At 33.9% G+C, this 15,951-nt stretch overlaps 1 protein-coding gene across 12 annotated transcripts in view; it reads right to left on the bottom strand.

Moving 5' to 3' along the window:
- Positions 1 to 15,951, bottom strand: part of ARB2A (ARB2 cotranscriptional regulator A) — a 381,926-nt gene that overhangs the window by 262,365 nt on the left and 103,610 nt on the right. For 9 of the 12 annotated variants that reach the window (XM_044780004.2, XM_044780007.2, XM_044780003.2 and 6 more), the window contains one exon: positions 12,209 to 12,400. The exons of the other annotated variants lie outside the window; for them this stretch is intronic. In XM_044780004.2, coding sequence (XP_044635939.2) covers positions 12,209 to 12,400 — 192 coding nt within the window. The remainder of the gene's footprint in view (positions 1 to 12,208; positions 12,401 to 15,951) is intronic. 12 annotated transcript variants of the gene reach the window in all.

The raw sequence follows: 15,951 nt of genomic DNA, 5'->3' as shown, positions 1-15,951 counted from the left end.
AAAGCTTCAGTCACACTATTAAACATGGGTAAACTGTGAAAATCCTAACAAAAGCAATTGTCTTCATTATCAAGAGGAGAAGCAAAGTTGAATTGCTTACTTAACAGTATTTTCCCTAATTTGTAAAATAAGTTTCTTTTGGAGACACACTTACACTATTTTTTATCACTGTGTTACTGCAGAAATAAAAGGCCAAAGGAGAGCTTCTTACAAATATTAATTTTCTCCAGTAATGTTAAGAGAATATTTCATTCTGTAGTTTTGATTTATAAAATAATAAATTGTGAAGTAACATTTTCATTCAGAATTTAAATTATAGCATGTATGTTCATCATAAATTAAACTCTAGGTAACAAAACAAATAATAGTTTGCTGTCCTGTGCCATTTCTACATTGCCTTTCTAACTAAATTGGCTTAAATCTTATGATCTTATAAGGTCAAATCTGAATGACCCTGAAATTATATCAGTTTTTTTAAATTGAAGAATGTATACCTAACACAATACTACTTATGTGTTTTTTATTAACACAATACTGCTTGTACTTTTTATTTTTTATTAATACTACTTGAAGCTTTCTTCCACAGGCTTTAAGCTTCATGAGGCATACTCATCCCTGTATATCAAGTTCATAAACAAGTTATCTCCTTTTCAATAAAGATTATAAAGACAAAGTGATAACATAGATCCTAAGATTGCCAGTATCTGAATGCATACTTAACAGCATGGGGTTACTGATTATATATACATGAGGAGTAAACTGCTAAGAGTTTATTAAGATTTTTTTTTTCTTGGTGAGGACGATTGGCCCTGAGCTAACATCCATACCAATCTTCCTCTATTTTGTATGTGGGATGCCACCACAGCATGGCTTGACAAGCGTTGTGTAGGTGCACACCTGGGATCCAAACCAGCAAACCCTGGGCCACTGAAGTGGAGCATGTGAACTTAACCACTAGGCTACTGGGCCAGCCCAAGAGTTTATTTCAAAATATAAAAGTACATGATTCTAAATATACAAAGTTTTCCAAGGTACTCCACCTAATTCTCACCACAAACACTTCACTACAAATTTTCAGTAATAATTTGTTTTATGTCCAAGAAAACAAAAGACTACATATTCTATGTAAAATAGAGTTAAAATACTGGCGTGTTACTATTAACTATTAATTCTGTTACTAGAATTACTGTTAAAATCCAGTCAATTTAAGAAAAGTTATATTTCAAATAAAAAATAAGTTATTAATAGATATGTCTTTCATATTAAATTTTCAACTCATAATTAGGCACTAGTTAGAATTCCTAATATCATATATTGAAATAGGCAATTTATTGAGGAATTAATATTTTTAAATATGACTTTTATTTACATCATGTAAACAGTTGAATAAAATCATCACCAAATAACATCAGAAGCATGAAATGCTACCAAACAACTCCCTTGGAAACTAATAATTATTTATCCTTAAATTCCCTTAACATTGTTTTCTTTAAAACATTTTTTAGTGATTAAGTAAACATAATACATTTAAGCTAAAGCTTGGTGACAAACTAAAAGGACAAATGACACTTTCATAAACAAATTACCTACCTTCCAGAATTCACTGTCTCAATTATTTCAAGTAAATTTAACACCTTCCTACTACAAATGGCTGACACACATTGCATTTTAGTTCTCCTCAAATTAAAATAATTCACTGGATAAACTGATTAATACTGGAAGTAATTAAGTTTTTAAAATCATGTTCAAGATAAACAAAAGTATAAAGGCTAAAAACCAAAAGAAACCAAAAGTACAGTGAAAACTGCAAAGCTGCCCTATCTTTAATCTTTTCTTGTTAAACCCGACTACTCAAGAATTGTCAATTAATTATTCCATTTTATTGACAACACTTGTCCCTAGGGAAGTTATTTTAAAAGTTTAACCTTGGAGCAGGTCATGGCTTCTCCAGTCCTTGAAAGTGTCCAGAGCCTCGATCAGAACTGCAAGAGGTGTTACCTTCTACCCAGAGCATCTCATTCTGCACAATCTTACACACGCTCTCACTCCCAAAATAGCCTTGATTCAGTAATTCAAACTGCTTCGGCTGATATTAAAGGCAGGCCCACAGAAAAGGGATCAGCAGTTAAAGCGAAATAAAAAGGGGAGAAAATACAGATGGTGGATATAGTAACACAAAGCTCAAGAGCAAAGCAGATTTGAAAAAGACATCAGAGTGACTCAACAAAGAACAACATGACAGAAATTAAACAAGATTTTTATGTTTGCCTCCTATGCATTTAAACTCATCTTAACCTCCACTGAAATTCTGATCATACACAAACCTCAAGGTTTTTGACATACTTTCAAAACTCATACCATCTCTTCTCTTTCTAAGTCTCCAGAGTCACTTCTCTGCTAGCCAAGGAAAAAACAGAAGAATTCAAATACGCATGTAACCAAGAAATAGACCAAATTGTAACCAAATTATAACCAATATTTTTTCACATAAAAATGGTGCCTGTTTTAAAATCCAGTATTTTCTTTTGCACTTAGTGTAAAGGCCCAGGTCTACTTTAAAAGTTATTTGAAGTCAGGTATAAACATATGCAGAGGAATAGATATTAGGGCATACGAGGCTTTACAATATTTTGGAGGGGATGATGTCAGAATACCAAGGTGGTCTATTCTGTTATAGCTAGCTCTCTACTCGACTACAGAAAGAGCTTAAGAATATGCTTAATTAGTTAATTAGCTCAGTACTCAAGAATAATCCTATGCAAAGAGCTATCACAGAATGTCCTATCCACATCTATCTCAGAAACAGTGACCAAAATTCCAGAAGGTAATTGGATTTTCAAAACTGAAAGTAGTTTTATTCCCCCAGCTCAGTCCTGACAGGGCCAGAAGGTAATGATATATCTGCCATGATGCAACAAGCAGACCTGTCTTCTGTCAAGAGTTGAAATCATAAAGGAATAAGCTGTCGTTAACAACCTCTCTCCAAACACTTGAGCTGTCATTTCATTGTTTTCTTTTGCTGGCACGGGGGGCTGTGTGGCCTCATATCCCTTGTCAGTTCAGTAATGTGCTAAGCTTTTAACCTTTTCTGGAATTCTTGACTTGAACAATCTTTTATGAAGTCTATAATGTAACAGCTTACATATTCTTTGACTAATTGATAGTTTCTCTCAAAGTTTACTTTTAAAATATGGAAGCAGTGCTCTTGGTTTCAGCCTATAGTTTAGTAGTCTATACTTCAAATACGAAAAAAAAATTACCACTTCTTTTTTTAAAAGTTGGAAATGTCAATTTTAGTGGTCTAAATTCAGCCAATGTTTAAGGGAAAAAATCAATAATTATTTAAAGAAGTTGCTTGTAGTTTTATAATCAAACATTTAAACTCTGTTAGAAATGGTTAAATATATTACTATAGTACATATCATGAATATATTCTTTAAGAAAATTTTAATCAAAAAAGTAATATCTTTTTAAATTAGAAAAGTAATACCTGCTCAAAGAAAAAAAAAATTGAAAATGAAAAGTAAAAGAAGAAACCTTACGGTTTCTTGCATGAACTTCCAGGAACATCAATGTATATCCATGTAAGTATGTGGATGTATGTGTACACATGCTAAGTGTAATTTTTAACAAATGATCTCATTCTTGCGTTTTCATCCAGTAACTCTTAGATATCATGCCATAAGAATGAACACATACAAACAGCTATAACTCGTTCTTCTTAATAACTACATAGTCTTCTATGATATGAATATACCATCATTAAATCAAAGACTCCCGCTCCACTGGATATTTAGGTGGTTAGAAGTTTTGTGTTTTTACATACTGCTGTGATGAGCATCCTTGTACACATACTTTGTGTAAGTTCCTGCAAATGGAATTTAGGGTCAAAGGTTAATATGCATATCTGATTTGGGGAGATATAACTAAACTGCCATCTAAAAAGATTGATTCAATTTACATCCCCACCAATATCTAAATTTGGTATTAGCATACAATTTATTGCCAATTTTTCTGCCAACCTTATATGTTGAAAGACGGCACCCTGTTTTAATAAGCATTTCTTTAATACCACAAATGCTTTGAATGACTATCAAAAAAAGACCCCATCAAAGCCTATAAGTCATTTGAACAAAAATATATTTAAAAGCTCCAAGCAATTTTCATGTTTTCGAGGTCTCTGAAACCTTAAACATGCATCTCCTGCCAAACTATATTCTGCATGCACTACATAAATACTAAATAATTTCTCAAACGCTGCTAGACGGCACTGCTACTTAAAAATAAAAGCTATGCCCTATACTGATGTGGCACTTCTTATTCCTATCTACTAACCACCAATAACCAGCAGAATCCTCTGAAAATTTCTGTGCCACAAACTTTGTCAAACACTTATGTTGAAATAGCAAAATCTTATAGTACTTAGTTGGAAGACTAGGAATTAAAGGCAGAAGAAGGTTTTACCAAAAATTTATTACTCAAATTACTGAAAAAGATCATACCGTATCTTAGACAACCATTTATAATGGCTTCCTGAAAATATTTGGTAAAAAAATCCTAATACTGTAATCAATCAGCTTTATAAATATGCCTGTCGAAAAAGGGAGAAAAACCCAAAACAGATGAAGAAAAGAGGAATCAAAAAGTCAAGAGCCAGAATACAAAAGTTAAGTTATAGATTATCAAAAGGGAAGCAAATGATTTAAAAACTAAAAAGCTCTACATCAACTTTTGAAGTATGCAATTCATATCAGAGTCAAGCAACAATTTACGTATTCTTTGATTTAGTCCCCTTATAATCATAATGATTTCTAAAAGAAAATCCTGAAATATCCTAGTATGATGAATATTGCAAGATAGGATGTCTTTTCCGAGGTTTCAAAGCATTTTGCTATACAGAAAATTATTTTAATGTTATTTGTTTTAAAAAGATATAAGTTGCAAAGTGACTACCTGTCACTGGAACAACCAGATAACAAAGATGTAATTAAAATGCTATACTGAATTCTTTTGATTATCTCTATTCCTTCCACAAATCACACTAAAATATTAGTTTAAAAAAAAGAGGGTAGGTTTTAACCCATCAGGACAAAGCAAATGGGAGGGGAGAGAAGAGGATATAGATGTCAATAAACTTTGGAAAACTGTAAGCTAATGGAACTGGCTTGGTATTACAGAAGAAATTCAAACTTAGGTGCCTTTGGAGAAAAATAATGACTAGAAATGAGCCAACTCACCCACAGAATTTCAGAAAAACTCAGAAACTTGGGTGCCAGTTATCTTGGAAAGTAGGGGTAGGCCTTGAGTCTAAAAACAGGCACTAGTTGTAAGTTCACATAAGGTGCACTTACCCCATCCCCCCAAAAACAAACAAACCCCAAAACAGGTCATAATCTCATATTATGCAGCCAGCCCTGTAACAGATTAGAGGTTTTCCCTTTAAATAAACACATCCAGAGAAAGACTAGAAGGACATCAGACCATGAAAGGGAAAGAGAGAGATACACAGCTCAAATCAGGCGTACTATGGTGAAGTTAACAAAAGGAATAAAACGAGAGCTCCATACTAATATTTGAGAGAAGAACTTAAAAAATTCTATAGAAGGGTTAAAAGATAAAGCATGTAACCTCCCAGAAACTAAAGCAAAAAAGGATGAAAAATAAGATAGAAAGTATAGACAATTAAATAAGACAATTATAGACTCAATCTAGTATTCCAAAACCACTTGATAATAATTCTAGAAAAAGAGATTAAAATTATCAGGAAAGAACAAAAAAATTTCTCAGAATTGAGGACCATGAGTACAGTACAGATTGAAAGGAATCACTAAGTGCCCAAGACAATGAATCAAAAAAAACCCACACCAAGGCATAGGAAATTTCTTAAAAGAAGTATGATTCATTTCTTAACACCAGGGAGAAGGAAAAGAAGCTTCCATAGAAGCGAACTAAAGAATTCAGGATCAGAATGGTACTGGACTTTTCAATTAAAACACTGGAAGCTAGAAGACAATGAAACAAAGCCTTTAAATTTCAGAATGAAAATCATTTGCAACTTGGAATTCCATGCCTACTTGAATTATTAAAATAAAGTGAACAAGTAAATTAAAGGCATTTTTCAGAAATATGTTTCCAAAATTTATCTTGCATTCACTCTTGGATGGCTCCCAAAAAATGAAAGCATATATCCAAAACTCTGGGGTCATTAGATCCAGGAAGCAGGAGGTCAAACACAAGACAGAATCTAAGGAGAGTCCCAGGATGAGACAGGTAGGCTTAGAAAGTGACCAGTCAAGACTGGAACAAAAGTCCCCAGGGTTCCCAAAGAGAGTTCTCCAGAAGAAGAACATGAAACTATAAGATTATCCGATAAATCTGGCCAGGTAAAAAATTACTGAGAGGCCAAATAACATACGAATCAGTAATTATTACAAAAAAATAGAAAAAAAGAAAAATTAGGAAATTACTAATTCCACGAAAACAAACTTGCAGCAAAAATGAAAAACAACAACAGTACCTACTTGGCTCAGCCATAAGCAATATTAAAGTAGTAGTAATATTGTACAGGTTGATTGCTGATTTAACCCAAAAACTGTGAGAATGGGAGATTCTTGACTACCATAACAGACAGTGACTGATAAATCAAGAGATAACATTATAATTAAAAAATATGGATATAGAGAATATAACTAACACCAAAATATACTGAGTGATTATATCTAGAGGACAGAACTAACAGGTAGGGAAGGATTAGGAAAGGATCATCTTATTTTGATATATCCCTTTTGACTTTTAAATGCATGTATCCTCTGATATTCTGCAGTTTTATTCTAGTAAATTTCAAGTGTAGATTTATTTTCGTTTAAGACTCTTGCTAAAGATATGCCATGCTTCTTCAACAATGATTTGTTTTTACTCTCATAAATACTTGACTACTAATGTATTGCTTCCTCTCTCATTCTTTTCTATTGTTATTCTGAAACATCTGTTAGAGCAGTATTAGATCTTATTCTATTCTCCATCTCTATCACATTTTTTTCTCAGTTTTTCTGTGCTATATTTTATATGCTGTATTCCTCAACTCTAGCTTTGGACTTACTCTCTTCAATTATATCTGATAGTTGCACGACCTGACTCTTTTTTGTGACAAATCATTTCCTCACATATAATTTTTAGTTTTCGACTATAACTTCATCTTCTTTAGGGATTCACCCTGGGTTGTAAAGTTTGCTATTGGCAGTTTTATGCATGCTTCTAGCTGATGCTCCAGGAGTTTCATCAGTGTGGAATCAATTTTTACATGAATTTACATTGCTTGAGATTCCCACACTAAGTAAGCTGTCTCAATTCAAACTGCAAATCCAGATCCACTTTTGGGTCAAAATCTGTGGCTTCTGTTTCCCAAAGGAGGTTGTTTATTTACCCCACCTGGCACATCTGGCAAAGAAATTTCCTCGTTTCACCTCTGGGCCATAAGCTGATTTTTTCCCCCTAAAAATCGAAAAGGCAGAAACTTCCAGGGCCCTAGTCACATCCAGAGGTCTTGGTTTTAGCTCCTGACTCTCAGGCCCAAAGCTGTGATGTAGAGCCTATGTGAGCTGGAGCTTATATCTCAGCAGCTGTCCCCTTTGGGTTGCCACACCCTCCAGGGACTTACCACTGTGGCTTTAAGTTCTTTCTTATAGTCAAGCATTTAAAGATGCCTTTTCTGTCTTTTGAACATAACTAGGTATTTCATATTTTTGTTGTTGCTATCCATTTTATCCATTATTTTTCTGTGTATTTAGTAGGAGAGAGAAGTACATATTAATTAGCTCAGTCCACTATGTTATAGAACCCAAACTGTATAAATTACATTAATAAAAATAGTATTAATTTTTAAAACTTAGACCTAACAGTATGAAAATTATACTCAAAGTAAGGAATTATGGAAATAGTAAATTCTTCTGAATAATCCCGCTATGAGAAATTAGGAAAAATGTAGGCTTAGTGAAGTAATCAGAATTCTCATGAAATTATTAAAATTAAATTTTAAGTCATGTTGGATATGAATCACTTAAGTAGCATTTTTTAAAGTATTTAAACTTTTACTTCTCCACTGATTTAATTATAAAACATTTTCTAGAACGTCTTATTATCTGTCATAATAATATAATTGCCATCAAGTTCTACCTCACCTGTTATACCTAGAGCCTGAAAAGTATAAATAAATCCTCATCCAATCCACAGACTATTACCTACCCAGTCATTCTAGTGTGGTGCCCAGATTAGCAGCATAAGCATCGCCTGAGATATTCTCAGAAATGTGAATTCTCAGGCCCCAACCAGACCTTCTGAATCAAAATCTGGGATTGGGACAGGGCGATTGCGTTTCAATAAGCTCACAGGTGATTCTGATGCATGGTAACACTTGACACTATAGACCAGCGGCTCCCAAACTGCTTTCCATAAAACTTCTTTTTTTTTTAAAGATTGGCACTTGAGCTAACATCTGTTGCCAATCTTTTTCTTCTTCTTCTTCTTCTTCTTCTCCCTGAAGCCCCCCAGTACACAGTTGTATATTCTAATTGTGAGTGCCTCTGGCTGAATTATGTGGGATGCTGCCTCAGCATGGCCTGATGAGCGGTGCCATGCCTGCGCCTGGGATCCGAACCAGTGAAACCCCGGGCCTCTGAAGCATAGCGTGCGAACTTAACCACTTGGCCAGGCAGCCAGCCCCCATAAAACTTTTTGACAGTACATCTCAAACAGTCAAAGCAGAGAGACCAGTGAGGTGCCTAGGGTGCAAAATTTAAGGAAGCACTCACTCTCAGGGTCCTATAAGCACGGCACAACCCTGAGAGTGATTGACTCCTTAAATTTTGCACCCTGGGGCCGACCCAGTGGCGCAGTGGTTAAGGTCGCACATTCCGATTCTCAGCGGCCCGGAGTTCGCCAGTTCAGATCCCAGGTGCAGACATGGCACCCCTTGGCAAAAGCCATGCTGTGGTAGGCGTCCTACGTATAAAGTAGAGGAAGGTGGGCATGGATGTTAGCTCAGGGCCAGTCTTCTTCAGCAAAAAGAGGAGGATTGGCAGTAGTTAGCTCAGGGCTAATCTTTCTCAAAAAAAAAAATTTTGCACCCTTGTTCCACCCCTGCAATTAGTAATTAAATAACTTAAGTGTCACCTAATTTCCTTGCCTCTTTCATAGAAACCAACTGAAATACCTAAAAAGATGCATATGAGAAAAAAATCAAAGAAGACACAAGTATGAGTAACTCTCAAACTGCACAATCAGACACTGAATAATTAGTACTTGGCTATATGATATACTATTTCTTACTCCAAATATTATGCAATGAAGATTGTTACACACTAAAAATATTAGCTATGGCAACCTCAGAAGTACTGTGGGATTTATCTGATATGTACTATTTCTCCAGTATGAAATCTTAATACATTTTTGATAACCAAGTTCTAAAGTATCTAAAATGCAAGGAGTGGAATATCTGTAGTTTTCAAACAGTGATCTATGGAGCTCCGGGGTTCAGGGAAGAAATCTCAGGGGCTGTTGTGGCAGTGGTTCTAATCCTCACCCCAGGTTCAACCAAAGTGGCTCTACAGATTTAAACATAATATTTTTTAACAAAACAGTCCAGTTAGAGGGAGGGTTGTAGTGCTGGAGAAAAGTTTTAACTTTTCAGTGATGAGAATCCAATTTTAGGGCATTTAATCTTATACTAAAAATCTGCAAGGAATATCGCAGAAATATTATTAACAACCCTGAATAGAAATGGTATTGTCTGGCCTGAAAAATAGTAGAATTTACTTCAGTTGTGATATGAAAACTGACAGACCATGAACAAGAGAGTAGTGACTCCCAGCCTTTTTATAAACTATGGAAACCTTTCTTTAAATACAATTTTAGAAAAAAATTCAAAAAAGTAAAAACAAGTAGAGCTAATCTGAGTAAAAAGTAAGGATGAGGGGGCCAGCCCCGTGGCCGAGGGGTTAAGGCCGAGGACTCCACTTCGGCGGCCCAGGGTTTCACTGGTTCAGATCCTGGGTGCCGACCTGGCACCACTCATCAGGCCATGCTGAGGTGGCGTCTCACATGCCACAACTAAAAATATACAACTATGTACCGGGGGCTTTGGGGATAAGAAGGAAAAATAAAATCTTTAAAAAAAAAAAAAAAGGATGAGATAGCTTCTTTCTCCCTATTAGTCTTCCTCTGCCTGCTTCCTAAAATAGCAGCCTTTTTCCTAGCTGTCCCTCTCAACATACATGCACAAACGCAGAGCTGCCCTTGAAGAACTGCCAGAAAAACACTAGGAAAAGGTAAAGCCAAAGTAATAAAATCACTTTATCTGGACTAAAAAGAGAGATCCATCTTTAAATGTTCACCAGGTAGAAAGTTACCACAATAAAGTTCATATTCAGTTTTTATAAAATAAAGAGAATAAAGTATATAAACAAAATTTTCAAAGTACACAACATACTAAATACTAAATACACTAAAGTACTTAGAAATCATCTGCTGTTTTTCAAGGAATCATGAGATGCTACGACAGAGAAAAGCAGAAAAAAGTCAAGGCAATGAAATGCTCTTATCCCCAAAACACTATTCCTACTTATAAGAACAAAACTCCTCACTATTCTAATGTTACTGACAAACTTCCTCCCTTTTGCTTGGGATGTCAACAGACAGTTTGTTCAAAGATGTCTGGCATGGTGTCTCATATACTCTTCCTCCTCAAAAAACTTATATGACAAAATATATTCCAGAATGGGAAAGGCTTAGTTGATCTAGTAGAAGGGACAACATAATTACATAAAATATTTCACCAAATACTATTACAAATATCTGATTTTCTTTACTCAATTATATTTTCAAATATTCGATGAATTGTGATCACATTCCACATATAATGTTCTTAAAATACATCGACAAGATCTGTTCTAATCACAAACCAATGTGTCAGAGAAAGAGTTGATTTCACTATTCATAACTCGAAACATGAAACAGTTTAATATTTTGTGTTACTTCAATCTAAACTTCAATTATTTTAGTTACTTAAATTCTACTAAAAATGCACTACTGAAGCTTGCAACCAATCAAAAGCAATGTCTGTGTTCTTTGCATATCCAGGAAGACTGAAAAAATACACAATTAACTTAAGAAAGTCTCCTTGTAGCATTTTAAGGCCCTCATAATCTATTACCAAAAATATTCTTTAGGAGCTGGGCTGGGCCTTATTATTATATTTCAGAATTAACAGAGTATGGAACATATTATATTTGACCTTTGCATTTATCAGTGTATCAAGAATCCCTTTCCAATTTTAATTACAAAAATGTAGTAACGTAGCTCTTATAAAGCTTACATGCACACACATATTACTGAATAACTTTATGTTCTTATATTAAACCTTTTATACAAGATGCCACTTCGCTTTTTTTCTGAAGAAAACCTCTACTCATATGTGAGAGAAACTCACACTTTGCAAAATTTGGCTATTTGTTGCAGAACTTAAGAATGAGACAGTAAAACAAAAGTAGCCAAATATTAAGATGTAACAATGCTAGGTCAGAATAAACAATTTCACTATTAGAGGACAGAAAACCTTGACCACAACTTTAAACTACCAATTTCTAAAAAGTTTGAATTCAAATAAGAATGAAGTAATTCAGTAAACATTGCAATTTACCATTTTGTATGTCTATATCTTATGCTTAAGGCATTTTATTTGTGGGCTCTAAAGAGTTCTGTTAAAGAAATAACAAAAAAACTCTGATTTATTCCAACTCTTCTTTTAAAGAAAAAGATTAATTTAAGGTAGTAGATTTCTTTTAGTTTCCAAATTCACTAAATTAGGCAGGCAAAGATTTACAAAATCAGTCAAGATACTTTTTTCAGAAGTATTTTCAATACTGATAAGTATTTGATAGTTGAAGTGATATTTTATGTAAAAATAAACAAAAAATTTAGAATAAAAAATATTCACTTCAAAGACATTATCTAAATCTTTGTATACGTACGATACCATTTTTTTAAATTGTAACTGCAAAATAATGCAGAATAATCTTTCATGACAAATAATAACAATTTAAAGATAAGATTATGTTTAGGATATACTTTTGAAGAGACATGATAAAATAATTTATAACATACAATAAAACAGAGCGACAAAATGCCAAAAAAATATAAAGGAAATTGCACTTACATCCATAGCTCTCTTAATAAAAGGTATCTGTGTGCCACTGTCCAGATCTTCATTTATAATAAGCTTTCTAGCCCACTGACCTGCCCTGACAACACCACTACCATGAATTAAAACCATCAGTTTCTGTGGATTTGTCAAAGCATCCTCACTCATAAAGATAAAACTCTTTGGTTCACTCTCAGTGGCATCTACCTGTAATTAAAAAAAATTAAATAATAAATAAATGTTTTCTGATCAGGCATAGACATAAATGAGAAAACAACTAATGGTTACTACAAATTATAGAATGGCTAGTACAGAATAATAGAAGTAAAAAAAACTTTAAAATAAAATTAAAATATCCACTAGAGATTAACAATTACATACAAGGTAGATGAGCAAAAAAGACATGATAGTAATTTAAACATAAAAATATGAAAAAAGAATACTGGAAACATATGTCTCCCTACATTATTATTGTATATTTAGTATTATCATTATAAATAAAAATACCTACTTTTGAGTATTTCTGTGGTCTAGATACTATGCTAAACGTTTTAAATATATTATCTCAATCACAATCCCATTAAGGTGGTACTGTTATTATACTCATTCATAGATGAAGAAATTGAGACCTAGAGAGAGTTTAAATGACTTGCCCAAGGTCACACAGCTATTAAGTCTATATTTCTATAATAGAAGTATACTGCCCTATAATAGAAAACAAAAACCCAATTGGAGAACAAAATTATTGGAAAATCATATGTTATGCAGGAATACTATTAAACTTCTAAAAGATGGGAGAGGGAATGATTTAAAAAATTTTAAAAACTTTTCTATGTAAACGGAGTTTGAAATTTCATTCAGAGTGTGAATACACAATTTATATGACAATTATTTTATGAAGGAATACTATTTGTGTATTCCAGTAACCTTATTTTATGTATTAGTTATTTATGGGATAAAAAGTCAATATTTTTATTCATTTTCAATGTACTTAATATTTTGGTTTAAACTAGATGATGTATGATTTGATTTGAAAGACTCAAAAGATTTCTAGGAAGGGATAACTTCCCCACCTTTTATCACACATGCCCTGCACGCATTCAGCGGTATTCCACACCAGCAGTGGCTAGTATCTGGAAATGGAAGGCTTTGTGCAGCCAGGTCACAGCCAGAAACTAAAGTCTTGATGGCTGGTAATATACACATCCTCAAATAGAGAAGGTGAGTCCACATGCTGTGTAATGCAATAGCTATTCACTTCAGCAACACTATCTATATATATTCATACGATTATCAAAATAAGAAATAGACAAAAAAATTTTAGATACCAAAAAATGCCCTGGATTCTAAATGTTCCTAGTCACTACTCCCAGGAAGAGAAAAAAATTAAAATTTCTCTACTTCTAAAACAATCAGACTGGTGTCAGTAAATAGATGCTTAGCTATTTTTATTTCAGCGAGAAGAGCATGGCCACAGGGCTTAAGAAAAAGACCCTCTTCTCAGTGAAGCCTTCCCTGAACACCCCATTTAAACATCTCCCCAAGAGTTCCCTAGTCCTTTTCTCGGTTTTATTCTCCTCCACAGCACATACCACAATCTAACACATTGTATGCTTTATTTCATGTATTTGTTTGTATATCTATTTATTAGCAATCTGCTCCCTCCACTAAAATGTAAACCTGAGGAGGCATGGAGTTTTCTGTTTGTATCCAACTACATTCCCAATGCCTAAAAGAGAGGCTGGCACATTGTAGGCACTTAGTAAATACAGCAATAAACGAACTTTTGGACTAAGGAATCTTATCAAGTATCACCAGCAAATCCCTTTAAAGGTATTTAACTAAATAATGCATCGTTTTAACTGGTTATAATACTTGCCTGGTTCAGAAAGCATATATTGAAGATTAAACCAATGCATGATTATAAAGAATCTTATAAGAGTTACACAGTGCTAACAATTAAAATGACAGAACTGTATCTTATTATTAGTAATTAAGTATGTAGGAAGAGAAGTAAGAAGTGTAACACGATCACATTAGCTTCACTTGCATGCGATATCTGGAGTAAGGAAATTAGGATGATGACGGCAGGCATGACTGAAGTCAAAGAGGAAGAGAAGTGGGTGAGAGACAGGAGAAAACCAAACCTTAGAAGAAAAATTCCCTTTTAGCTACAAACATATGAAAACAGAGGAATCACTCTAAGTGGCTTAAAAAGAAAAAGAAAATGGTGATAAGAACAAAGGAAAAAATTAAAAAGCAAAGCTGTCAGTGTACAATAAAAAAGGGGCCACAGAGGTTTCCAGTCATTCATTTACCCAAGAGTATGTCTAAACACACAGAATTAAAAGCGCCTCTTAAAGTCAGTGAGGCCTTAATGGATCCTGGAATAGCTATGGAAATGGACATCTGTTTATCTTAATGAAAAAACCTGGAGTTATAGACTTTCCAGCAGGTGCTGATCACTGCTCCCTTCTTCTATTTAACTAAGTCCCCTTTTACCAAGGAACTGAGTCAATTTTTTAAGCAATGGAATGTTGGCACTTTAAATTCCACAGTAATCGCTTTAAAATTCGAAGAGTACTTATTTTCAGAAGACAAAATGTGTTTTTTATATTATAATGCCGTTCAAGCATTTTTAAGGGGCAAATTAAGGTAGCCATGAAAAAATGAATAAAACTTGTTACTTGAACATCCAGAAAAGCTGACTGTAAAATATGAGAACATCAGAATATTCAAGCGAAAAAAACAATGAAAATGAATAATGTAATGGTATTAATGATTGAGGTGTAAGAGCTGGTCATTGGCTAATATTCATCTCAATTTAACACAGAACTCTGACTCTTGCAGTTGGTAACAAAAGTTACTCTTTAAAAAGTCAGTGCTAATTTTAAATAGTAAGTATCTATATAATAAATTTTCCTTCATTAACTTAATGAAGTTTGGAAATGGCTGCTCCAAGGCCATTTATCTTGAAACAATGGTAATTCATTAAGCTCAGCTTTCATTAAAGAATACATGTAAAGGTCATTCCAGTGTGCCACGCCTCACTTTATTGACCAATCACCTTCAAAGACCAATTGGTCAGTGGGACTGCACTAAACAATTTTTAGCAGTTAAAAATTCATTTTGGGGGCTGGCCCTGTGGTGCCAAGTGATTAAGTTCACGCGCTCCGCTGCAGGCGGCCCAGTGTTTCGTTGGTTTGAATCCTGGGCGCGGACATGGCACTGCACATCAAACCACGCTGAGGCAGCGTCCCACATGCCACAACTAGAAGGACCCACAACGAAGAATATACAACTATGTACTGGGGGGCTTTGGGGAGAAAAAGCAAAAAAAAATAAAATCTTTAAAAAAAAGAATTCATTTTGGGATACTCATGAATCCCACTAATTTGATGTTCATTTAAACATGACTGAAAAAACTGAATGAAAATTTGTAGTTAAATTATTAAGTTAATTCATGTATTCAATATTCTACACAAGTATGAGATACTACAATTGAGAATATTTTGTACCTATATAAGTGAGGTGGAGAGTAAACATGAGACATGATCATGAGCTTTACCATCAAATCATGGGCTTCTATAAAGTTCCATTATTTAAAAAAACAAAAACAGAAAATGAGTTTTTCTTTCCTTATTAAATAGTTCAACTATAAAACTAAAACTTAGCTCATCATCAGGGAAAAAAAGAACTTGGTGGTATTCCTTTAGAAAAAAGAAGAACTCTGTACAAAAAAACAGAGAAAAACTACT

Source organism: Equus asinus, chromosome 9, assembly GCF_041296235.1.
Source record: "Equus asinus isolate D_3611 breed Donkey chromosome 9, EquAss-T2T_v2, whole genome shotgun sequence".
Lineage (NCBI taxonomy): Eukaryota > Metazoa > Chordata > Mammalia > Perissodactyla > Equidae > Equus > Equus asinus.
The sequence above is the reverse complement of the archived record's forward strand: the minus strand, read 5'-3'. Positions and strand labels throughout refer to the sequence as shown.